Source organism: Rhinoderma darwinii, chromosome 6 (assembly GCF_050947455.1).
Source record: "Rhinoderma darwinii isolate aRhiDar2 chromosome 6, aRhiDar2.hap1, whole genome shotgun sequence".
NCBI lineage: Eukaryota > Metazoa > Chordata > Amphibia > Anura > Rhinodermatidae > Rhinoderma > Rhinoderma darwinii.
Window position 1 is genome coordinate 123,142,239 of NC_134692.1, and position 25,861 is coordinate 123,168,099.

The window sequence follows — 25,861 nt, forward strand, 5'->3', positions numbered from 1 at the left end:
TAGCAGAGTTCAAAACTACATCTCAACATAACACTAATTTAACCCCCTGTAATGTGCAACAGCCTGAAACAAAAATGACTTTTTCCTGACGAAAATACATTTGATCTTTACAATGACATAACTCATGTGTGAAATCAAAAACAAAACAATTGTAGTTAGTTATTCAATAAAACAATATTATCTCTGATAACATTAATTACTGCAAACCAATAAACAGTATAACGGTGGGGGCACATACATTTTCAAAACCCCGTGTCTCACAGTATCTAAAGTTTAATACATCTGAATTAACATCAAAACACATGAAATCTGATCACATCAGAACACATAATATCGTAACTTTTATCAACAACAGCGCATGCGCAAAAGAGAAGAAATTTATTTAGGTTTGTACACATTACTGATATATATATATATCTCAGCAGTGCATATTGAAATCCCTTTGTCCCATCAGCACTGCAGACTGCACCCAGTCAGCCCCCCCTCCTCCCAAACACAGCACACTTTAGAGGGGAGGGAGGGGGGGTCACAAACTCACAGCTTCTCACAATCTTAACACTTTCAATGCCGGCAAAACAACATACGTATCTGCAATCATTCATCACACCATTGTATAGGAATTATCTACGTTAATGTTTAACCGTACAATCTGTCGGCCACCATCTCTATATTATGATGACGTGTTGCTTCATCAGTGAACTAGACTGGAACTTCTGTAAATAGAAAAAAAACACTACAAATGACAAAATTAACAAGGTGATTATTTCATACTGATTTGGTTGGGCCGGGCGTGGCCACATCAGGGGCAGGGGGGGGCAGCCTCTCCCATTGGAAACACAGTGCGCAGCTGTGAAGGGGGGGTGGTTTCCCACCCACAATGAGGACACACTCAACATGAGGTACGGACGCCATTACCGGGCGTTGGCTGGTCCTGTTTTCTAATACATATAACATACAATACCTTTCTTATTCCTAACTTCCATTCACTTCACCAAATCATGAATAGGATCGGGTGATCCTGATGATTTGAATATGGACCGTAAACCATCCATTCTAACAGTCTATATTATACACGTAATTTATATAACAATTTTCGATCTGCAACTCTTGGTCTGGCAGGAAATAATATAATTTCACAGTCTCCAACGCTAAGTCTCGCCGAAATAGTATAATCTCTAGTCTGCAATGTATTTATCATTACATCTCGCTAGAATTATAAAAAATCTTTAATTAGACTCTCAAAAATATTCAATTAGACTCTCTGGCCTCGCTGGAAATATTAAAATTCCACAGTCTGCAGCTCTCTGGTCGTGTTATATAACTTTATCTATTTAAACTCTCTGGCCTCGCTGGAAATATTAAAATTCCACAGTCTGCAGCTCTCTGGTCGTGTTATATAACTTTATCCAGTCCCTAATTACCCAGAGGATGGTTAGTCGGGCGCGACTAGGGTCTCACAGGTTTTCAACCTCACTGCGGAAAATATCACCTCTGTCGCCTGAGATAATCCAGGAAATCAACAAAAGGGTTCTACAGATCGCTACAAGACTGCCCACTAACACAGATAAGACGAAGATTTATAAAATCAATTCGCTTACCGTGTTATTGCGGAGGTGATCAAATTCCTTCAGTGGGCAACTTTGAGTCCTCTGTTTCACCCTGTGATTGTCGACTGTCCGGATTTTGATTTTTCCTCGAGTGAGGTCCTGGGTTTCGGCACCAAATGTCAGGTCCGTATTTCACACCGAATAACAACCTCTGTAAATTGAAAGCTGAAGGCATGCCTGGAAAGAAGTACACCACACAAATATCTGAGGTACAGCTTCAATGTCAGCCAGGAGGAACTGAACTTTATTCAGAACAAAGAAACACACACAGAGAAGACACGTGCCCCTCCCTATAGATGTGTGACTTGCTTAAATTCTATTCGCTCCCCAGCTGTAACTTTTCCTATACATTCTTCTGCACACTCCTCTTTGCATTCCAGGGGGCGGTGTCTTCCATAGGTGTGTCCGACATGAACAAAGAACTTGTTATATATATCAGTATATTACACAAAGAACTGAAATGTATATACATATGTGTGAGGATAATATTTTTCAGACAATATACATAGTAATGATCCCTGACATTACCTACAGGGGGCTGTGTGGCATTACCTACAGGGAGTTGTGTGGCACTACTGCCAGGGGGGCTGTGTGGCACTACCTACAGGGGGGCTGTGGCAGTATCTACAGAGGGCAGTGTGTGGCAGTATCTGCAGATGGCAGTGTGTGGCATTATCTACAGAGGGAAGTGCGTGGCAAAAATGTTACAAATGAAATTCATCCATTTTTAAAACGGACAGGGAAAAAACTCGTATGCAAAATCAGCTGTTAAAAACGGAAACACGAAACGGAACGGATGCAAAATGGCCGAGAAATACGGATCAAAACGGCCGTTTTTATTGGCCGACACTCAGACCCTGTTGAGTAAATAGAGCCTTAAGGCCCTTTTACAGTAGCCGACACTCGGCCAGTGCAGCAAGCGCTTATCAACGAGACATCAGTGATCGGCGCTCGCTTGCTCCTGTCACACGGAGCTATGGATGTGGACGAGCGGTCGTCACTCCGATCGCTCGTCCCCATACATTATTATCATGTCGGCAGCGCGTCTCCCTGTTGACACAGGGAGATGTTCTGCCGACAACGATAATCTTTAATTTTTTAAAACGATATGACCAGCAGATGATCGAGCGTTATATTAACCGGACATTTGTTATTGTTTTCTCTTTTATGTCTGAAATTTCTTGTCTTCTCAGAAAATATATAAACAATTTTAAAAAAAAGACTGACACTTCCTGTTCTGTAGAGATCTCTTCCCAACATTCATGTCATTATCATCACAGGCAAGATTACAATGACTTTTATGAATGAATTAACTGCCTTTCTGAGATCCCGGCAGCTAAGGCTAGTACCTCATTTCGCAGTTTATATTAATTTTATGTCGTGTACTGTGGGAAAAACCGTACCTTTCTGCAGTGATTTTTTTAAAAACTCGGCACAAAATGGCGTGGTTTCTGCTGTGAATCATAGCAAAAAATCGCATCTAAATTGCGACATGAGATCCCAGAGTCCTGTGTAGCCACAACTCTTGTGCTAGACTTTCAAACACTGACCGGGAGATCAATGCATCCTATCATGGGTGATACTGCTTGCTGAACTGTGTATCTAATTCTATCATGTGTGCTACTGTCTGCTGAGCTGGTGTATCTAAGCCTATCATGCGGGATACTGTCTGCTGAGACGCTTTATCTAAGCACTGTAGACGGTGTATCTAATACTAGTCAGTGTATATATGCAATCCAGAACAGACTCACCTCTGCTACATCCCATAGACTCTACTACACTACATCTGACATATTCATCATTACTGTATCACTACTACATCTGATAGGACACACACTCAGCTCTGAGGTATCCGATAAACTCAACTCTGCTGCATCACTAGTACTTCAGACATGAAACAGACTGTTGAGTTTAGCAGATGAAGCCCAGCTAAGTGCATGTCCTGCCAGATGTAGTAGTGAAGTAGCAGTGTTGAGTCTATAAGATATAGCAGAGCTAAATGCATGTCCTGCCAGATGTAGTAGTGATGTAGCATAGTTGAGACTATCAGATGTAGTAGAGCTTAGTGCGTGTCTTTTCAGATGTAAAGTGATTTTGCAGGACACTTACTAAACTCTGCTATAACTGATAGACTCAACACTCCTACATCACTATCAGATGTAGTGGAACTGAATAAGCGTCCTGCTACATCACTACTACATCTGACAGGACACAGTGAATCTTGTAAACTCAACACTACTACATATGACATAGTAAGTTCTGCTTGATCTGATATGATCAGTTCCGCAATATATGACATACAGGGCCGCCATCAGGAATTTCAGGGCCCCCTACAGCTAAATTTTCTGGGCCCCCCTACCGTGGCACCGCCTGTTAACGGTACTCCGTCCAGCACCATATCATGGTACCCAGGGCCGCCATCAGGGGGGGTATTATGGGTACTGATGTGAGAGGCCCGGCCAAACCTAATTGAAAGGGGGGCCCGGCAACTGCCGCGACTTGCCTTTGGTAGAAAAAAAAAACAGGCCCCTGCAATGGGGCTCGTTTTTTTCACCAAAAGAATGTCGTGAGCTGCGGGCCCCCCTTTCAATTAGGTTTGGCCGGGCCTCTCACATCAGTACCCATAATACCCCCCCTGATGGCGGCCCTGGGTAGCATGGGGGTCGTCATGGGGGCCGTCAAACACTGCCGCCCGTGCGACCGATCGCGCGCACCCGCAAACTCCCGCGCATGCGCACCCGCGAACTGCGCACCGAATTTTGAGGCAGATTTTGACCTGCCCACATTATCTTGCCGCGTTTTTTGCTGCGTTTTTTGCCCGCTGCGATTGAGGACAGCAGACAAAAAACGCAGGGAAAAATGCATTTTCTGCCTCCCATTGATTTCGATGGCAGGTCAGAGGCGGAACCGCGGCAAGAAAGGACGTGCTGCTTTTTCTTTTTTCCGCGACTGACTCCCATTGATTTCAGATTAAATCAATGGGAGGCGGTTTTGGAAGTTTTTTGGTGCTGATTCTGACGCAGTGTCCGAGTCAATATCAAGGCCCAAAAACTCTGTGAACTGGGCCTTATTGTTGGGGCTTATTCAGACGAACGTGTAATACATCCGTGCAACGCGCGTGATTTTCACGCGCCTCGCACGGACCTATGTTACTCTATGTGGCCGTGCAGACTGTCAGTGATTTTCATGCAGCATGTGTCCGTGTGTCCGCTGCGTAAAACTCACGACATGTCCGATATTTGTGCATTGTTTGCGCATCACGCACCCATTGAAGTCAATGGGTGCGTGAAAATCCCGCCCAGCACTTCCGCAGCCGTATAAACTATGAATGAAAACAGAAAAGCACCACGTGCTACAAACATACAAACAGAGTGTCATAATGATGGCGGCTGCGCGAAAATCACATAGCCACGCATCATACGCTGCTGACACACGGAGCTGTTATGGAACTTTTGCATGCGCAAAACGCCACGCAAAAAGCACACGCTCGTGTAAATCCGGCCTTAGGGTAGGAACACACTAGGCATGAACACTGCGGATTTTATGCAACACATTTTATTGTGGAAAATCCGCAGCGTATTACAGTCGCAGCCGAGTGAAAATCACTGACAGTCTGCACGGCCCCATAGAGTAACATAGGTCCGTGCGAGGCGCGTGAAAATCACGCGCGTTGCACGGATGTATTACACGTTCGTCTGAATAAGCCCTAACAATAAGGCCCAGTTCACAGAGTTTTTGGGCCTTGATATTGACTCGGACACTGCGTCAGAATCAGCACCAAACAACTTCCAAAACCGAAATCAATGGGAGCCAGTCGCGGAAAAAAGAAAAAGCAGCACGTCCTTTCTTGCCGCGGTTCTGCCTCTGACCTCCCATCGAAATCAATGGGAGGCAGAAAATGCATTTTTCGCTGCGTTTTTTGTCTGCTGTCCTCAATCGCAGCGGGCAAAAAACGCAGCAAAAAACGCGGCAAGATAGTGTGGGCAGGTCAAAATCTGCCTCAAAATTCTTTAAGGAATTTTGAGGCAGATTTTTGAGGCCTGCAAAATACTCTGTGTGAACAGGGCCATACATAAACAGCACTTTGAGACACTTTACTCACCGTGTCAGAAGAGCTGCTGCTCCCACTCCAGTCCTCTTCAGGCGATGTCTTCGGTCCAGATGTCGTCCTTGACCTCCAGGCTCCAGAAAATGGCGGGGATCGTAGAACTCCTGCCGCCGCGCAACAACTAGACTCCTCCCCCTCTCCTTACGCAGCTACGCTCTGGAGAAGGAGGACGAGGCGGAGTCGGACGAGGAGGACGACGAGGAGGCGGAGGACGAGGAGGCGGAGTCGGAGGCGGGCCAGCAGGTAAGTAAACTGTGCGCCGCTGTCCCTGTGTGGCTGTCCTTCCCCGTAGATCGGACTTGTGTTGCGGGCGCACCGCCTCCCTCTCAGCGGCGCGCCTGGTCGTTCGCGCGTGGGCGCGGTCATGCGCGCGCGGGTGCGAGCTTGCGGTCGTTCACGCGCGCACGCAAGCGGTGTTTCGCGGTGGTGATGAGAGGGGGGCCCGCAGCTCATGGCGGTGTTTGACGAGAGGGGGGCCCGCAGCTCACGACATTGTTTTGGTGAAAAGAACAGGCCCCATTGCAGGGGCCTGTTTTTTTCTACCAAAGGCAAGTCGCGGCAGTTGCCGGGCCCCCCTTTCAATTAAGTTTGGCCGTGCCCCCTACACTAGTACCCCTAATACCCCCATGATGGCGGCCCTGTGTAGCGCGAATCACGCGCGTCACCCGGAAGTGCTTCCGTGTGCCGTGCACGATTTGCACGCACCCAATGACTTCAATGGGTGCGTGCTGCGCGAAACACGGGCAAGTATAGGACATGTCGTGAGTTTTACACAGCGCACACACGCTACGTGAAATTCACTGACAGTCTGAACGGCCCCATTCACTAACATAAGTCCGTGCGACGTAATAAATATCACGGACGTATAACCCGTTCGTGTGAATAATATTGTCATTTGTAGTGAATTTTCGGTGCACAATCCGCACCAAAAATAGGAGGCAAGTAAGTGGCTTATTCAGATGTCCATGTTCGGTCTGTGATATAAGGACCGTGTATCGGCCATATTTCCCGGACCGACCACAGTTCAGGGAGCGGGGTTTCTAGCATCACAGTTATCTATGATCATAGTCCCTCCCTTCCCGTGGGAATACTGTCCCCGGTCCCGTACTGAAAGCATCATTACAGTATGGGACAGTATTCCCGCAGAGAGGCAGGGACTCCCAGCAACACTGATAACTATGATGCTAGGAGTCCGGCACCATGAATTGTGGTCAGCCTGTGAGATACAGCCGATACACGCTCCGTATGTCACGGACCGAATGCGGCCGTCTGAATAAGGCCTTAGTCTAGTTACACAGTGCGGTGAAATCCCATTTTTTTGCCACAATTTTTGCAAAAAAACGTGACTTGACCGCACTGTGAGAATATAGCCTAACAGCACTTTTCATGTTTTGTATCTTTTTTTTATGCAATTTTCGTAATTGCGGCACAAATCACGCGGTTTTGCCGCGATTTTTATATAATCGCGGCAAAACTGCGCCATTTTTGCCGCGATTACGAAAATCGCGGCAAAAAAGCGCTAGGAAAATGAAAAAATACCAAAAAACTTTTTAACCAACTTTATACAATCTACAAATGGGGTCAGGGGGATGGGAAGCAGGATGGATAGGGGAACATACTCACCAGCCTGCATGTCCTGTCGGCAGTGTAGAGGAGCTGGGGGGCGGGATCTCCACACGCAGCTTCAGCACATGCTGCATCTTCCCCGTCCAGTGAAGCTACAACAGGTATGCAGGGGCTGCCGCGAGTGCTGCTAGGGGAGTGTCGCTAGGGGAGTGTCGCTAGGGGGGTGTCGCTAGGGGGGTGTCGCTAGGGGGGTGCCGCGGGCGTTGCGAGGGGGGCCCGTGAGCGTTGCGAGGGGGGGCCCGTGAGCGTTGCGAGGGGGGGGGCAACAGTCCGAGGGGGGGGGGGCGACGGCAGCCCGGCGGGCCCCTTTTACTTCATCCATGTGGCCGGGCCCCTGACGGGAGTACCAGTAATACCCCCCTGATGGCGGCCCTGATGACATACATGCCACCTCTAGCGGAATGCCTGGAAATTCTTTGAAAAAGGGGGAATCTACGCTAATTCTCGGTGCGTCTGAAAGCTATGGGAAGCGCAGGAACAGGGAGAGTTCGGAAGCTGAACATCTCGTCTGAGATCTGTAAAAGGGTAGTTTGGTGTCTTTGGTCTGTAAACTGGGGGTCGGTAAAAGGGGGGCTCTGGTGTGGGGTCTGTATACAGGGGGGTCTGATCTAGGGTCAGTATAAAGGGGGTCCGGTCTGGGTTACCTTTAATGTTATGTCACCAGCTTGAGACGCATCAGAAGATGATACTGGTTTAAGTCTCTGAACCACTGTTCTCCTTCTGTATATCCAGGTCATGTCCATGAGTCTCCCATTGACTTCCATTACACTACAGAGTGCCGGAGGCCAATTTATTCTAGCGAGTTGATTTCCATTTTCTATTATGGACAGGTTTACACTTCCATAGAAGTAAAATAATATAAATGAGATTATATGGATGTTATATAGAGGGGTCGTCCATTAATAATCCTCCAACAAAAGGCCGAGATTAGAACCACTGAAGTTCCCTACCTAGGACCTGATTGGAATGGGCGCCATGTAATACTAATGTATGGCCGCCCTCAGATAGACCTGAGACCTGGAGAGGCTGCATGCTGAAAAGGGGTTGTCTAGTTGGAACAAATCTTTTAAGGTCCCTGGTGTAAAGTGGGAGGGGGTGACTGTAGAGGCCCCCAGGTGGTGGATGCCTTGGGTGTATATACTGTATAGGTATAAGTAACTGGACTAGAAGTAGAGATATTGTAGAATGACAAATGTGTAACAATATATAGTATTATATGTATAAAGATAGGACCCATGGCTCTGCACATACATATATATGGAGGAATGTGCTGTAACTTGTCAGTACATGCTGGGAGTTGTAGTTACATAGCAGCCTGACAGCCACAGGTTAGAAAGCACTGATACAGATAGAGGATGTTAAATAGTGAGACAGGTTATATAAGAGGGGCCATCACATTATTGTACAGTAGTCATATAACTGAGCCACCCATTGTTTATTAACACTTACATCACAGTGCCCTCAACTCCTATGTCACAAAGCGATGATGTCACAAAGGAATAGAATGGACGTGGCCTCAACTCCTATGTCACAAAGCGATGATGTCACAAAGGAATAGAATGGACGTGGCCTCAACTCCTATGTAACAAAGCGATGATGTCACAAAGGAATAGAATGGACGTGGCCTTGATTACCACCGTTCACATGATGAGAGCGCAGAGAGAGTGAGAAAAGAGAGAGAGATTGTGAGCGCCGTCTAGTGGAGAGAAAAATACTTGTGAGTACCCAGTTTATTCAATTTATTACATTTAACAAGGGTGATAAGACTTTTCCAGCAGATTATTATACACCTTACTCCCCATCCGCACATCTAATTCTACAGCAGCTGATTGGCACAGATCGCTGAGCTCTGCTGCATGGTCGTGGGCATCGTATACATGGAGGAACATATATCAATGGGACTCACCTGTATAACATATAGAATTATCTTCTAAACAATAATTCCACAGTAAAGATCACAGACATTCCGGATTATGAAACGGTCATAGTTAAATGGATTGTTTTATTAAGTTAACCCTTCTCTGAAGACAGTAATCCGGCGATCACCTGATCACTAAAGATCTGACTCCTGGGACATATGGACAGTAGTGGTTTTGATGAGACAACCCCTTTATAATGTTCAGGAAGACAGAGCAGTAAGATCCCAAATGTGCAGCTAATGTTCGTCTATGGGGTTATGTACGCTGCCGTGTATTTAGCTTGTGGTGTTTCTATATACAATCTGTGTAAAACAAATCTCAGCATCATCCATCAGATGCCATAAGCCAGACAAGTTCTGCCCATAGATCCAAAGGAGACCTAAAAAATGGTGGTGATTTCTGAGTGAGCGCCATATTTTATACTTGAAAGTGCTTGTACTGCTTTTTTCTATCAGACGGCATAAATCAGAATCATCATAGAACCAGTGCGGCGAGCGATACCGAGATCAATTTGTCTGTTTTTCCCATCTGTATAGAACGCTGTATTAGTACATTATTATTATTTATTAATATTTGTCTGTGGTCCTGACATTCCATATTATCTATTAGAATTTCTTGAATAATGAGATATTAATTATAAGGGGGAATTCACACGCTGCAGATTTAGTGCAAAAATTTGTGCAACTTTTCCATTCATCTGAATGGGACTTGCAGAAATCCATATGCTTGCTGATGAAGATGAATGGAACTTATTGGCAGTCACAGAAATCTATGCAATAAATCTGCCGCATGTGAATATACCCCAATAGTAATATAAAGTGATTAAATATTATGTCCCTTTTCTGTTTTATTTTCAGAGTTTACAGTCTCAAAATCCGTGAACATGGCGTCTCGCCATGAGGACGTGGATGTGGAGAAAGGCCTTTTGGCTCCTCCATGTGAAATGGATGAAGACGATGGCGAAAGCCCCAGAGCAGAGGACGTACATGACCGTACTGGAATCTCCTACACACGATCCATCGTTATTGTAGGGATTCTGTTCTATATAAATCTGCTATCCTACATGGATCGGCTCAGTGTCACTGGTAGGTGTGGGGTACTTCATTTTATTTCTGGGGTTTATCAGTACTGTAGCTGTGGAGGCACTTATAGCGAACCTCCAATTTCAGTAGAAAAACGGTTATAGTGCAGGAGAGTGCGCAGGAGTGTGCGCTATAATCGTTTATCTAAATCACTTGTATTCGCTCTCTTGCATCTAGCAGCAGCGCGGACTGTGTAAAGTCAGTGGTGGCGGCTGCTCGTCTCCATTGCTCCCATATCCAGAACGGCCTCCAGTGCCTTAAGATTCTATAGCGCTGACGCCCATTCTAGAGATCGGTGGGGGTCCCAGTGGTCGCTTCCATTAATATGCCTTATACCTATATGATGGAAATACATGCATTGCTTCTAGTGACATCTCTCTTTTTATCTGACAGGGGCGCTGCCATATTTAGAAAAATCATTTAATCTGAAAGACAGTGGATCTGGTTTGCTGCAAGCAGGTAAATATTAATATAAAATCTTGTTTTGTAAGTCACCTGGAATCCGCCATTTTGGGAACTAAACCAATATTCTAGAGAAGGTGACGAATCTATTCCCTGGAATCTCATGATCTGACTGACACAAGGTTGTGATGTCATCAGGTTCTAGTGAAGAAATAAGACAGTCGGTTGCACTACATAAGGCTGGGTACACACGTCGCGGTCAAAATGTGTTTTATTGCCATAAATCGCCACAAAACAGCACGATTTTGCAGTGTTTTTGCGACGTGACGCGACATGAAAACCTAGGATAATGGTGTTCTGCTGTGACTGGGCTGACAAATCCATAATAAGGCCATAATAACATCCATCAGCAGCATTTACCTGCTTGTTGATGGGTTCCAGTGATAACCCAAAATATGACATTAAGATGTACTATATCGTTTTTACTATATACACAGATTTACAAAAAGTTTTATCAAACTGCAAAAGTAATTGAAGGGTTAGGCTTTACATTAATGAATGAGAGTGGGAATTAAAAAAAAGTGGGGAATTTGGTTTTAATAGTTTGTCCATATATAAATGTCTGTTGTATCTTCCTTTCACCTCTTCTCTCCCCCTTCCCTTTCAGTCTTCCTCTGCAGCTTCATGTTGGTGGCTCCAGTATTTGGATATTTGGGTGATCACTGGAATAGAAAATATCTGCTCTGTATTGGGATCACCCTCTGGTCAGCCTCCATCCTTGGCAGCTCATTTATTCCTGATAAGGTAACATCCTGAGTTTATTATTAAAGGGGTTTTCTGGTACATTCCCATTGATAACCTTATCCCATTGATAACCCACAACAAGCGACCCAATGAAGTGAATGGGACAAGCTGCAGTGCCAGTCACAGCCGCCCTTATCTACAAGCCGATGTACCTGTGTAAACAATGAAAGGGACACATCGCTCACAGGAGTGCCACGGACCCACATCAATCATACATTCCCTGGAGGAGATATATCAAAACTGGTGCAAAAGTGGAGTAGATGCCCATGGCAACCAATCAGATTCCACCTCTCACTTTTCTAGAGATCTTAAGGAAAATAAAAGCAACAACCTGATTGGTTTCCATGGGCAAATACTTCATTTTTCCTCTGCACCAGTTTTGATCTACTTCTTCCATTGTCTATCCTAACAATAGGCCATCAATATTAAAGTCCCAATGGTAAAGCTTTACTAAAGATGTTATTAATTATGATTTTTTTTCCTTTTCCCCAGTATTTCTGGCTGTTCCTGCTCATGCGAGGACTGGTTGGGATCGGTGCGGCAAGTTACTCCACCATTGCCCCCTCCATCATCGCCGACCTATTTGTAGCAGACCAGCGAAGCCGCATGTTGTCCATCTTTTGGACTGCTATCCCCGTAGGCTGGTGAGTGTCCTGTGTAAACACATTATTTTACAATTATTAACTGGATACAAAAAGTGTCTAATATAAATAATGAGTGTGGAAGTTTATACTGTTTATATCTATGTCTATAGTTATATTTGTGCAGAGATTATGCCCTTTCTTAACTATAAATCTTCTTCATTTTTGCCTATTAAGTGGCCTTGGATACATCATGGGGGCCAAAGTGACAAGCGCTCTTGGTGGTGACTGGCACTGGGCACTGCGGGTAAGTGAGAGGATTGCAGGATTCCTGCAGGCAAACTATTATTTCATTTTTTGTCTTGTTATTGGAATTGCTCCCATTATCTTCTGGACCCATAAACAATAAGTAGGGACTTGGGAAAGTTCCAGCTCTTTGAGTATCAGTCCGGAGGCTGTAGACCGTCATTTATGGACACTGACATGTGTTGTTTTTTGTTATTAGTCATTTCTAGGTTTTGCCCCTTAATCTGGTTTCAGTCACTTCATATTTGTAATACTTCTATATATATAATATACATTGTCTCCTCCTTCTTCTGGACAGATCATTCCAGGTCTGGGGATTATAGCCGTCCTGCTTCTTATCTTCTTTATGAAGGAACCATCCAGAGGAGCCGCAGAACAAAAAAGCTATAAACACCCAAACAACAATTCTTGGACGACCGACGTGAAAGCTCTGCTGAAAAAGTGAGTGTTTTCTGTGTAGTGATGGTTGTCGCTGGCTTTACTCCGTGTCTCTTGTGTCACTCACATTTCTCTCTCTCTCTGCAGCCCGAGCTTTATGCTTTCCATGCTGGGATTCACAACTGTGACATTTGTTTCCGGCTCCCTCTCCCACTGGGCTCTGTCCTTCTACAAGCGGGCCCGGGTCCTCCTATACAGAAGTGATCCATGTCAGACTGCAATATGTCAATTTGATGACAGGTAAACGCTTATTTACTGTGTGTGCCAGGAGGTTGTGAGGGCGGCTATCTCCCATTATGTCCATACTCTTCCTTTCTCTAAGTGAGTTTTGGGCACGGCTACGCGGTGAGTGGTCAGGGCTCCTGGCAGCCATCTATTTACAGGGTAGGTTCAGACATGGGGTGTTAAATGTGGATTTTACTGCGGATGTGCCACAGATTTCACCCTTTGCATTGCTAAGGGTAAAATCCACTGTAAAAATGTGCGACATTTCCGCAATGTGTATTTGCAGTGAATGAATTCTTGTGGATATTTATTTGCCAAACCGCACAAAAAAATGTTCAACAATTCTGTGATATAAAACCTCACCCTCATAGTGTATATAGACTGCTACGTGACAGTCTGCTCTATACTGACAAGATATTTGGGATAGGTCCATAGAGAGCCCTGTCAGCCTGAGAACAGAGTTTATGGATTTAATCTTTAGATACATGCAGATAGTTGGAGCAGTAGTCATACTCAGGTCCTTTAATCATCATTTATATACAATTGTGGAGAATCCATTTGATGACCTCTATAATGTCTTTCTTTGCAGTCTGATTTTTGGCATGATCACTGTGATCACCGGAATCGTGGGAGTTGGAGCTGGCGTGGAGATAAGCAAGAGGTTCAGGAAAATCAACCCGCGGGCAGACGCATTAGTCTGTGCGTGCGGAATGCTGGGTGGCGCCCCTTTCCTGCTCTTGGCTTTGTTATTGGCAAGTTTCAGCCTTGTGGCCTCCTATGTAAGTGGCTGATGAACAGCTTTCTGTCATTGATGTTTTTTCTTTTAATTATATTAAAAAGGTGAAGAAACAATATCCATACACATACCTGTAGATATACATACATATACACCTATACATACAATCATACTGTATATAGCTGTGGATACCATACACACACAGATATACAGCTTTACATACACATACTGAATCATTAGGCAGACATATATAAACATACAGTATACCTTTATATACATACATGCAGTGTATACCTGTGGATATCATACACATACAGATATACTGCTATACATACACATAGACACACAGGTATTCATACACATATACATTATTATACAGTGTAAGGTCTATACGCAGGTTTAATACCCACCCTGTGCAGCAGAGTTCAGGATAAGAGGTAACTTATTGTACTGCCCCCTCCCCGTATTCCCCATTTAGTTTTTTCTGAAAATTTTGTCTCCCCTCAGATTTTCATCTCCATCGGGGCGTTATTGCTGGCACTGAATTTTGCCATTGTGGACGACATCCTGCTGGTAAGTGATCAGAAACCACGAGGATGTTTCTCTATTACAGCTAAAATTACATTTATTTTACCTAATGTCTATTTTCCGGCCTAGTTTATGAAATGCCACTGACTCTGCAATAACTGCCAGACAAGAGACGGAGGACACTACAAGTACAGACTGCGCTGTCTGCAGATATTGTAGCGCAGATATTCCGTCACTTTGTCTGGCTGCCATTGTTGAGTTAGGTTCAGTAACTTTTTTCTGCCTACTCAGAATGTCTTCTTGTTTTAGAGTGTGGTGACCCCCAGAAGACGATCCACAGCGGAGGCCCTACAAATAATTGTGTCCCACCTGCTGGGTGATGCATGGAGCCCCTCTCTGATCGGAGTGGTAAGTATTAGTTACATCATCATCCTAAAGGGTATATAAACTAAATTCTTTACCATTGGGGTCAGTCTTAGCCTGCATGACACCCTTTGTGAACAACTTACCACGCACATACATTTCACACAAAGGAGACAGCACTAATACAGTACACCCCCACCAAACAGACAGAAGGGGCTGGACGGAGCCTGCAGGGCTGAAGGGAAGCCTCCATGACCTCCCTGGTAGGGAAAGGGTTAACTTGTGAGGGAGAGTTGGAGGGAGTTGGAGGGGGTCAGGGAGGAGTCAGGGGGCCGTTGCTGCTCTTCCCGCTGTTTTCGGCATTGAGCCGGAAGCAGCGGAGGGAGTAACACAGTAAGGACAAGCTCCCTGTTGCCCGCGCTCGTACAGCATGTCAGAGGCATTTTTGTTAGAGCAGCTGCGAGCTGCTGCTGTGCACCACGGTCCCGGATGGCTGGAGGAGACCGTGGCTGCATTAGCGAGGATCCCGGACGCCGTGTTGCCATGTCAGGCCCGGCGTTCGGGGTCTGTTGCAGGGGACAGGCTCCCCTCCCCCGGCCCCCTTCCTAGCATGGCGGCGGGGGGGGAGTCGGCAACAACTGCTCCTGTCAGGAGCAGGCAGAGAGCGTTGCCGGGGGTGACGGCGACGCAGGCCAGGTCGACCCGTCCCTCCCGGCGGTCTCGACCTCCAGAGCGCCTTAGTCCTGAGACAGTCCCGCGGACACGGCGTCGCAGAGGGAGCCCGATCTCGGACGCTGCAGGCCAGGCAGCTGGGGGGACCGCCCCTTCCCAGGCCCTGCGTCCTGGCAGGAATCCCAAGCCGCGACGGGGTCCGGCGGTGAGCAGGGAGTCGCAGGCCGGGCTCCCTGTCACCCCTCCACCATCGGATGGAAGATCTGGAAGACGAGGTACGGCCGCCCCGCCTGGTGATGTTCCGGCCAGGGGGCAGGCCTCTTCAGGATCAGCGAGACGGACGCCTAGATCTGCAGCGACGTTGAGGCAACAGGTCCAGTCGGAAGTCTGGGTTCCATCGGTCGGGCGGCAGGTTGCCGGCCCATCAGTCAGCGCTTCATCATCTCCGATCCGAAGATGTCGGTGGGATGGCCAGTCGTCTGCGAGAGAGGAGCTGGAGGAAGGTGAACTGGACGTGTATCGTCGAGGTCAGGATGGTCCGGCTGACGGGAACACAGCGCCTGTGCGGCCCGGTGAGTGTGTAACTCCATCATTGTCGTATCCAGCGATTTTTATGTCGGGTGTCAGCGGGGGGGCTGCTAGCGTCGCATCGGTGGCCGGTAGTGGCGCGGGCGGGCGCGATGGCGCGGGTCTGGCAGATTTAGTGGGTTGCTTGAGGGAGCTGGTCGGGCGCCTGGATAGGGCGGCGGCGCCGGTAGTTTCGGAAGTGTCCCCGGCGGTAGTGTGGGAGGGCCCCAGGGACGTGGGATTGGTACAGGCGCGGCCCGTGCTGGCAGTTAGGGAGGCGGTCGCGGTGTCGGTACAGACCGAGGCACAAAAGGATGGCGATCGGGTGCATATTGATGACCGTGCTCGGGGGGAGGTGTACGTTTGTTTCGAGGGTCCGTTGGGGGCGCATTTAAAGCAGGAGGTGCGCGAGCGGATCTGGAAGGACGAATATGTGGAGATTTTTTCTCTCTTGCCGCTCGCTAAATTTAATTTGGATAAGAGCAAGCGGGACGAGAGTAAAAAGGACGAGGAAGAACGGCGGCGGTATAGGCTTATCCCGCAAACGTTCGTTAATTGGTCGCAGGCGTTCGCCATATTGGCTAGTGTGATAGGGGAAAAGGCGCCGGAAAATTGTTCGGCGTTGTTTTGTTATTTTGATGCCATTGGGGAGGCTCATAGGGCGTATGGGGGTCAGGCGTGGCTGCGGTACGATGAGCAATTCCGTCAGCGAAAAGCGGTTCGGCCGGCGATTCGGTGGGACCAGAAGGATATTGCTCTCTGGTTACGGGTTACGGCTCCGGTTAGGCAGTCCTTTCCCGGGAGCGCCGGCCAGGGAGGCCAGTCTAGTCAGGTTGGACAAAGCGGCGGGGGAAAGGCGGGTTTTTGCTGGCAATTTAATGAAGGCCAGTGTAAGTTCGGGGCCACGTGCAAGTTCAAGCACGTGTGTTCCGAGTGTAATGGGGCTTCACACGGGGCGGCAAAATGTATGCGGAAAAAGAGGTCAGGAAACCAGCCCTCCGCGGCTGGTCAAGGGGGTGTCGCCGGTGAGGGTGGAAAAGATGGCCCCTTATCTAAATGAGTATCCGGATAGGGCGGCGGCTAAGTTGCTTTACGAAGGGTTTCGGGTTGGTTTTGTTATTCCTCCGCCTCCTTATGAGGTTCCGGTTACGCGGAGGAATTTAAAATCGGCTTACTTGCATGCAAAAGTCGTGTCGGAAAAGTTGTTAAAAGAAGTTTCGTTGGGCCGCATGTCGGGGCCGTTTGTTGAGTCGCCGGTAAAAGATTTAGTTGTGTCCCCGTTGGGTATTGTCCCTAAACGCGAGCCCGGAAAATTTCGTTTGATTCAACATTTATCGTATCCCAAGGGTTCGTCGGTAAATGACGGGATTGATCACGAGTTGTGCTCCGTAGTTTATACCTCATTCGATAAGGCGGTGGGGTTAGTGCGGGCTGCGGGTCCAGGTGCGCTGCTAGCAAAAACCGACATCGAGGCGGCGTTCAGGTTGTTGCCGGTTCATCCAGAAAGCCAACGGCTGTTGGGTTGTTTTTGGAATGGGGCTTTTTACGTGGATCGGTGCCTTCCGATGGGGTGTTCCCTTTCTTGTGCATACTTCGAGGCGTTTAGTAGCTTCGTGGAGTGGGTAACGAGGGGAGTATCCGGGGTCGACTCGTTGATCCATTACTTAGATGATTTTTTGTGCGTTGGCCCGGGCGGTTCGCCGGTTTGCGGTAATTTGCTTCATGCACTGCAGAAGGTGGCGAGGGATTTTGGGATTCCTTTGGCGCCAGAAAAAACGGAGGGCCCGGTAGCGACGATTTGTTTTTTGGGAATCGAAATAGACTCGGTGGCAATGGAGTGTCGTCTCCCTGCGGATAAGTTGGGTGCTTTGAGGCTGGAGGTTCGGCGGGCTTGTAGAATGAAGAAAATGACGCTGCGGGAGCTTCAGTCGCTGCTGGGGAAGTTGAATTTCGCCTGCCGGATTATGCCGATGGGGAGGGTGTTTGGTAGGAGGTTGGCGGCGGCAACGGCGGGAGTGCGTGCGCCGCATCATTTTGTGCGGCTCAAGGAGGAGCACCGAGCTGATCTTCAGGTTTGGGATGACTTCTTGGGCCAGTACAATGGTCGCTCGCTATGGATGGCCCCAGCGCAGGATACGAGTGATTTGAATATTTTTACGGATGCGGCTGGGGCGGGCGGTTTTGGAGCTTACGGGGGAGGTCCGTGGTGAGCAGGTCAATGGCCGGCTAGCTGGGTGTCCAGTGGACTCACGCGGAATCTGGCCCTGCTCGAGCTGTTTCCCATCGTGGTGGCGGCTACCATTTGGGGGGACAGGCTCAGGGATAAGAAGGTCCGTTTTTACTGCGACAACATGGGGGTGGTGCTTGCCATTAATAACATCACGGCGTCCTCTCCTCCGGTAGTTCAATTGTTGCGACATTTAGTGTTGGTGTGTTTGTCGTTGAACGCGTGGGTGGTGGCGGTGCATGTCCCGGGTGTACGGAATTGTATCGCTGATGCTCTTTCTCGCTCGCAGTGGGACCGGTTTCGGCAATTGGCACCGGGAGCGGAACGTCTTGGTTTGGCTTGTCCGGAGCATCTTTGGGATCTGGTATCGGTCCCGTAGAACAACTGTTACAAAGGTCTTTGGCGCGCACGACGTGGAGTGCTTATGCTGCTTGTTGGAGGCAGTGGGAGGAGTGGGTAAGAGAGTTGGGTGACGTCAATACGGATAGAGACAGGTTGGTGGCACTTTTGTACTGGTTAGGGGACGCCTGGGAGGCGGGGTTTTCAGTGGCGAAGGTGAACCGGTTCATATCTGCGGTGGCGTTTGGGTTTAAGTTGCGGGGCTTTCAGGATGTATCGAAGGAATTTCTGGTATCGCAGGCTTTGAAGGGGTTGCACCGAGGTAGGGTGGAGGCGGATAGTAGAAGGCCTGTGTCGTTTGCTTTGCTTAGCTCGTTGGGCGGTTCATTAGCATCGGTCTGTCGTTCTTCAGACGAAATGGATTTGTTTCGGTTGGCTTTTTCGTTAGCGTTCTTTGGGGCATTTAGAATAGGTGAGTTGGTGTCGCCAAGTACCAAACAGGCAGGGGGGCTGAGATCTGGGGAGGTGAGCCTATTCGCAGATCGGCTGGAGGTATGGTTGCGTCGGTCAAAAACTGACCAAGTAGGGAAGGGAAAACTGATAGTTTTGTTCGCCCTCCCGGGGTCGGTTATGTGCCCAGTAGAGTGCATGCGGGGTTTTACGCCAAACAGGGGGTCTCCAGATTTGCCTTTGTTACGTCATGTGGACGGGTCGTTTTTGTCCAGGTTTCAGTTTGGAGCTGTATTTAAAAAATGTTTGACGGCGGTTGGTGTCGCGGCAGGCTCATATTCATCTCATTCCTTCAGGATTGGCGCAGCAACAGAAGCGGGGCGCTGGGGGTTGGATGATGAGGGGGTGAGGCGTATTGGTCGTTGGGAGTCCAACAGGTTTAAGTCCTATGTCCGCCCCCATATGTTATGAATTTTGTTGTTAACGCTTTAAAAATGTTATATGGTGGTGCCTAATTGTTTTTTCCGTTTCAGATTCGCCTCCGTGTTTGGTGTGGTTGATGGGTCATTCTTACGTGCACTGGGGGGCTTTGAGGGCGGACGTCCGCCCGGATGGTCGCCAGTTGCGCATTCCGCGACAGGATGCGGTTGTGCATTGGCTGGGTTTTAGAGGTATGTCGTGGAGCAGGGTGTTGGCGGAATTCCAGACATATGCTCGGCTTGATAGGGTTCCGGAGGTCTTAGTGTTGCACGTGGGTGGGAATGACTTAGGAGTCCGCCCCTTTCGTGAGTTGGTGCGGGATATCAAACATGATATGTTGTGTTTGTGGGTATCTTATCCCAAGTTGGTGATAGTGTGGTCGGACATAGTCCCAAGAAAGCACTGGCGGTTAGCTAGATCTGTGGAGAGAGTCAATAAGGCTCGCATTAAAGTTAATCGGGCGGTGTCCCGTTTTGTGGCAAAAAACGGGGGCATTTGCGTGAGGCATAGGGATTTGGAGTCAGGAGTGGGGAATTTCTGGAGGAGTGACGGGGTTCATCTGACCGAGGTTGGCATTGATCTTTGGAGCTTGGCGATAGCAGAAGGCATAGAAAGGGCGGTGGTGGTGTGGAGGAACTCACAGGCTTAAGGTGGTCAAGGCCTGTTTCGCTGTGGCGGGGGGAGTCCTTGAGGCCAGTCAGTACAAAATGGTGGGGGGGTCGCATCGGGGGTATGCGTCCCCCAAAAAAGGTACATGGTTGAAGACTTCATCGGGTGTTATCCCTTTGAAGTGGTCTTCTGGTAGAAGGTATATCACTTGAAGGCTTCATCGGGTGTTATCCCTTTGAAGTGGACTTCTAGTGGTCGGTATATCACTTGAGGGCTTCATCGGGTGTTATCCCCTTGAAGTGGACTTCTAGTGGTTGGAGCCATCTGCAGAGGTGAACGGTGCTTCCGAGCTGGTTTACGGCTGGAGGTAATTGGTGGTTTGCAGATGGCTAATTCGGTGTGTTCTTAATAAGGAACATCTGAAAGGGCTTCAAGGACTTCCTCTGCTCGGGTTAATGTTAACGTTAAATTGTTATTTACGTTTCTGACCCATGTTGGGTCATGTGAATTATTAGGAGGAATTCTCTGGTGGATTCCTAACTAGTTATCCGAAGGTTTCGGATTTAAATTGTTTTTATAAAACTGTAAAATTAATAAACGGCTGCTGTGGCCATTTCACATCCAACCTCGGTGTCACGTGTCTTTCCTAAAGGTGGGGGTGGGGGGATAGGATGGGTTAAAGGAAGGTTCGTTAACACACGACTCTACTTAGGCAGGTCAAGAAGGGGCTGGACGGAGCCTGCAGGGCTGAAGGGAAGCCTCCATGACCTCCCTGGTAGGGAAAGGGTTAACTTGTGAGGGAGAGTTGGAGGGAGTTGGAGGGGGTCAGGGAGGAGTCAGGGGGCCGTTGCTGCTCTTCCCGCTGTTTTCGGCATTGAGCCGGAAGCAGCGGAGGGAGTAACACAGTAAGGACAAGCTCCCACCCTCCCGCCCTTGGTTTGTTACGTGGTGGGTCTTTGCGTACGTCCATATAGGAGTGTTGTTTTTTATTTGTGTGCTTATCTAACATGTTTTTCCTTTTTTCCTGAGTAGGTTCTGGTGTCATGGCAGCTGGCGGGGGGAGTCCTTGAGGCCAGTCAGTACAAAATGGTGGGGGGGTCGCATCGGGGGTATGCGTCCCCCAAAAAAGGTACATGGTTGAAGACTTCATCGGGTGTTATCCCTTTGAAGTGGTCTTCTGGTAGAAGGTATATCACTTGAAGGCTTCATCGGGTGTTATCCCTTTGAAGTGGACTTCTAGTGGTCGGTATATCACTTGAGGGCTTCATCGGGTGTTATCCCCTTGAAGTGGACTTCTAGTGGTTGGAGCCATCTGCAGAGGTGAACGGTGCTTCCGAGCTGGTTTACGGCTGGAGGTAATTGGTGGTTTGCAGATGGCTAATTCGGTGTGTTCTTAATAAGGAACATCTGAAAGGGCTTCAAGGACTTCCTCTGCTCGGGTTAATGTTAACGTTAAATTGTTATTTACGTTTCTGACCCATGTTGGGTCATGTGAATTATTAGGAGGAATTCTCTGGTGGATTCCTAACTAGTTATCCGAAGGTTTCGGATTTAAATTGTTTTTATAAAACTGTAAAATTAATAAACGGCTGCTGTGGCCATTTCACATCCAACCTCGGTGTCACGTGTCTTTCCTAAAGGTGGGGGTGGGGGGATAGGATGGGTTAAAGGAAGGTTCGTTAACACACGACTCTACTTAGGCAGGTCAAGTAAAGATATAGCCACCATATAGTGCACACACAAGGCCCATACAGCACCCTCAGTGAGGAGCTGTCACTCACGACCACTCCGCTGTCTGAGAAAATCTACACATATTCTGATATTTCCCATAATTCATCTTACATAACAATGTGTTATTTTCTTATCCTCAGCTATCTGACCTCATCCGCAGAGGAAAGCCAGAATCCGACCTGCTGATGTTTAACAGCCTGAAATATGCCCTCATGGTCTGCGTATTCGTGAGCGCTATCGGAGGAGGATTGTTCTTGGCAGCTGCCCTCTTTCTTGAGAAAGACCGAAAGAGGGCAGACATGGAGTCTGAAGGTATCTACCCTGTCTGTGTGTATGTCCACTGTCTACTCATGTGTCCTGCAGAATTAAAGTGCAGCTCAACCTTGGATTTACACTGGCTCTATGGTCAGAAAATGTTAAATAATCACAAATCCCTAATCCTATTCTAATGCGTTAACAAATACTTATTTTTTTTAGTGTTGAAAATCATGGTTTATGGTAATCGTTAGTGGGGGAAATTGTCTTTTCTGACAGACGGTAGAAAGATAGTGAATTTTATAGTCTTTCACCAAGATTATGATCCGATAGAGTGCTCCACAATTATCAAAGACAAAACCACTGGAGTAGAACTGGAGTTTCTTAAAACATAACTTTTACTTTTGTTCCTTCTTAAAAATGTGTTGCACAATATTGACACATATATAATATATGTAGGAAGTACATTTTTTCCTCCTTGTTATAAAACATTCAATAGCACAATTCAATGTATCATCCAAGCTTAGGAGATGTAGAATTGAAAAAGACTCAGTCGTTTATACCGTAAACTTTCAGGGCTATCAAAATGTAAGCTCCATTTTTTTATTTTATATCTTATTTATCCCAATCGTCATCTTGCAAATAATTCTAGAGCCTCTCGGGTAATTACCCCCCTACCCGTTCTGTTGTCAGGTGCACTTGGTTGGACTCCTCAAAACAAGAGCACTGGGAAACCTCGTTTCAATGTTAGCGATCAATATTTTCCTCCCGACGCGTTTCTTTATGGCCCGAATTCATCAGGGAATATTGGCCATTCAGCCCGTGTTAAGTCCACTAGAGCTATGACTGCCGTTCAATAACCCTGCAGTGGCAAGGAAAATTCATGGCCCATGTGTTGCCCTTGTTGGAGTGAACGCCTGTTCACGGTGTCTGACGACGCTATTGATGGTTTTGTAACAAGGAGGAAAAAACGTACTTCCTGCGTATATTATATATGTGTCAATATTGTACAACTCATTATTAAGAGGGAATAACAATAAAAGTTATGTTTTAAGAAACTCCAGTTCTACTCCAGTGGTTTTTACTTTTCTGACAGATGAAAATATTTTCTATTGATCAGAAATGTATAGACATTCCTTCTTAGTGATAATTGTTATCGCTATGACCATAGCCTGTAATGGGTATTGCTAGAGAAGCAGTCAGATTTAATGATAAAGATTGGGTATCAGATATGTTCTTGGCAACTGAAGTGCCTTTCTGGAAGGACTTCTAATATACCTCCTTAGTAGTGAATGGGTTAAAGGCTATAGACACCTTTGCAGACATTTTACTTTCCTTGCATTGTATGTATTTTATTAAATAAAATACATTTACAATTGGTTTTAATTGAAAAACATTTGGGACAGTTTGCCTTCTGCAGCTTATATGTTTTACAATACAAGCTGCTGGATGCCATTTAGTAATTATTCCGTCAAATGCGCCTACTGTCGGGTCAGTCTCACACCCCTTTCTCTGCTCTCCTAACATTGATCTAAGCTGCCATCTTTACAATGAAAGAAAATAAACCTAAACTGAAATCAAATAAAATGTCAGCTTAGATTAGAGTTCAGGAGAGCAGAGAGATGGGCTGGAGACTGACTCAACAGTTAGCTCGTCTGACGGAATGAGCACTGATCGGCATAGAGCAGCTTGTTTTGTATTGTAAGACATAGAAGCTGCAAAACACAAACTAATTGTGAAAATGTTTTATGTAAATAAAATACAAAGCAATAAACAAAAGTCTGCAAAGATGTCCATAGCCTTTAAGATATTAAATCTGATCTCTAATTGGTTGCTATGGGCAATCAGGCCAGATTTTAGCTTAGAAAGTTTTGATAAATGAAGCCCATGGGAGACTTTGATAGTTCACAATTTTCAACTACTCATTGACCATCTAGTGGTATGAAAGTAGAATAATATAAAATTAGAATTATCTGATAATGTATTCCTACAAAATCAGGCTTATATGTTTTTTTTTATCTTAACAGGATGAAGTCTTGGACATTTTATATTGATTTGTCCATGGCTGCACTGGTTCTTGAGAGCAAAAGAACCCTGTCCTTAATCTCCACACGAGGACAAATATAAAGTGAACAAATTTTGGAGCTTCTCAGACTTTTACCGTAATGAGCAGCAGGGCTCTGCTGCTCAAGACATGACTATAATGTTTCCAAACAATCACTAAAAGTTTCAGTGCATGCAGAATCAAGAACACCACACAGAACATGTATCCGACAATTGAGGGAACTGGACCTAGAGTGTCTGCAATTCCAAAGATTGCATTGAGGAAGAAAACAAGACCTACCTCACAGACTCATTAATATGGAATTTCCACAGCTCTTCCTCGGAAAAGCATGCCAAGGAATTTTCATGAATACCAGCAAACATAGGTCCACCTCAAAGGATTTTTTTCTGTGCCTGTGTCTCGGCTAAGTCACAGTGCCAAACTGGACTTGACAAATCTTTGGACTACAGATCTGGATCCCCAGGCTTTATGAAATAACATCCTAAAGAATGACAATTCTCACTGCCTGTGGGTAGGCTGAGTTACAGTGCAAACCCAGACACTGGAGTCTTTATGAAATAACATCACAAAGAATGAAAATGTCACTGCCTGTGGCTCAGCTGAGTCACAGTGCCATCCAAGACACCGGATTCTTTAGAAAATACCATCACAAAAAGTGATATATGTTGCTGCCTGTGGCTCGGCTGAGTCACAGTGCCAAACCAGACCAGGAGTCTTTATGCAACAACTTCACAAAGAATAACAAATGTCACTGCCTGCGGCTCGGCTGAGTCACAGTGCCAACCTGGACATGATTAGTGCCACCTACCAATGATTTATGGTAACTAGCAACATGACTCAACTGGAATACCTTTCATCCACATTGCACCAACAGAAGAGACTGCAGTTACAGACCATCTCTAGTTGAAAAAAAGAATTTTAAGAATAGCATGTTTTTTACTGCTTCTGGTTACACCTTAAATTCGTTCATGTATACCAACCTTATGTGGAAAATGTTGTAGTCATGTTATTTTAATAAAAACATCAAAACCTAAACAAAGTGTATTATTATATAAGTAAAAAAATACTATGGAAAACTGTCTTTACTCTTAAACTTTCTGATATATCACATGTTCTGGATTAATAGAAAAGTGTAGGGAAAAGCTACTGAAAGTCATAAAATCCAATCAGAGAAAGAGTCAGGATTGAAATCTAGGCAGCAGCTACTTCTCCCTTAAATATGTAAGCCACATTGTTAATACAAAAAACTAAACATGGAACACAGAGCCACGATCACTCATTCAAGATTAGGCGTACACTCGCTGTTTGTCTGGAAAACCTGTACGCTACCACTATAGAAAAACTAATATAACCAATGAACCTTCCTTACAGTCACAATATAGTTGTCAGATACCAGTTCTACATAGGGGGTCTGCTGAGTATTATCTCACTGCAGACTATGAAAGTGAATACGGTACTAATCAGACTCAGAATAAATAATTATTAAATCCAGTGGATCACAGTTGACATCTTTTGAATCTAATTGAAGTCCTTCACTTTCAGTTTCTTCTCCATTTGGCCCCAGACATCTTTGGCCACTATCTTATACAGTTTATCCCCAGCCTTTGTAGCAACACAAATTCTGACCCCAGAGCAGACCCATAAATAAATCCAGACACCAAACTTATAAGAAAAATTCAGATACCACATCAGATGTCAAATTAATTTAGACTTCAAACAAGACAACAAAATTAATTTAGAC

At 46.4% G+C, this 25,861-nt stretch overlaps 2 protein-coding genes across 2 annotated transcripts; both read left to right on the plus strand.

Moving 5' to 3' along the window:
* Positions 1-9,008: 9,008 nt before the first annotated feature.
* LOC142656446 (protein spinster homolog 1-like) lies at positions 9,009-22,281 on the plus strand. The gene is made up of 12 exons (XM_075831372.1): positions 9,009-9,058; positions 10,118-10,345; positions 10,736-10,801; positions 11,412-11,548; positions 12,041-12,192; positions 12,367-12,436; positions 12,734-12,876; positions 12,961-13,113; positions 13,688-13,877; positions 14,342-14,407; positions 14,672-14,770; positions 21,941-22,281. The coding sequence occupies exons 2-12, from the start codon at positions 10,144-10,146 to the stop codon at positions 22,247-22,249; spliced, it is 1,587 nt and encodes a 528-aa protein (XP_075687487.1). The 5' UTR covers positions 9,009-9,058; positions 10,118-10,143; the 3' UTR covers positions 22,250-22,281.
* On the plus strand, positions 14,847-20,500 carry LOC142656123 (uncharacterized). Its single transcript, XM_075831013.1, has 3 exons — positions 14,847-14,858; positions 15,810-15,969; positions 18,481-20,500. The coding sequence occupies exons 1-3, from the start codon at positions 14,847-14,849 to the stop codon at positions 19,449-19,451; spliced, it is 1,143 nt and encodes a 380-aa protein (XP_075687128.1). The 3' UTR covers positions 19,452-20,500.
* Positions 22,282-25,861: the final 3,580 nt, after the last annotated feature.

Coding starts and splice junctions, on each gene's coding strand:
- LOC142656123 (XM_075831013.1), top strand. Junction 15,970..18,480: donor CACAGCGCCTGTGCGGCCCG/GTGAGTGTGTAA, acceptor TCTCGCTCGCAG/TGGGACCGGTTTCGGCAATT.
- LOC142656446 (XM_075831372.1), top strand. CDS start 10,144: ATGGCGTCTCGCCATGAGGACGTGGATGTGGAGAAAGGCCTTTTGGCT. Junction 11,549..12,040: donor GCTCATTTATTCCTGATAAG/GTAACATCCTGA, acceptor CCTTTTCCCCAG/TATTTCTGGCTGTTCCTGCT. Junction 12,437..12,733: donor ACTGGCACTGGGCACTGCGG/GTAAGTGAGAGG, acceptor TCTTCTGGACAG/ATCATTCCAGGTCTGGGGAT.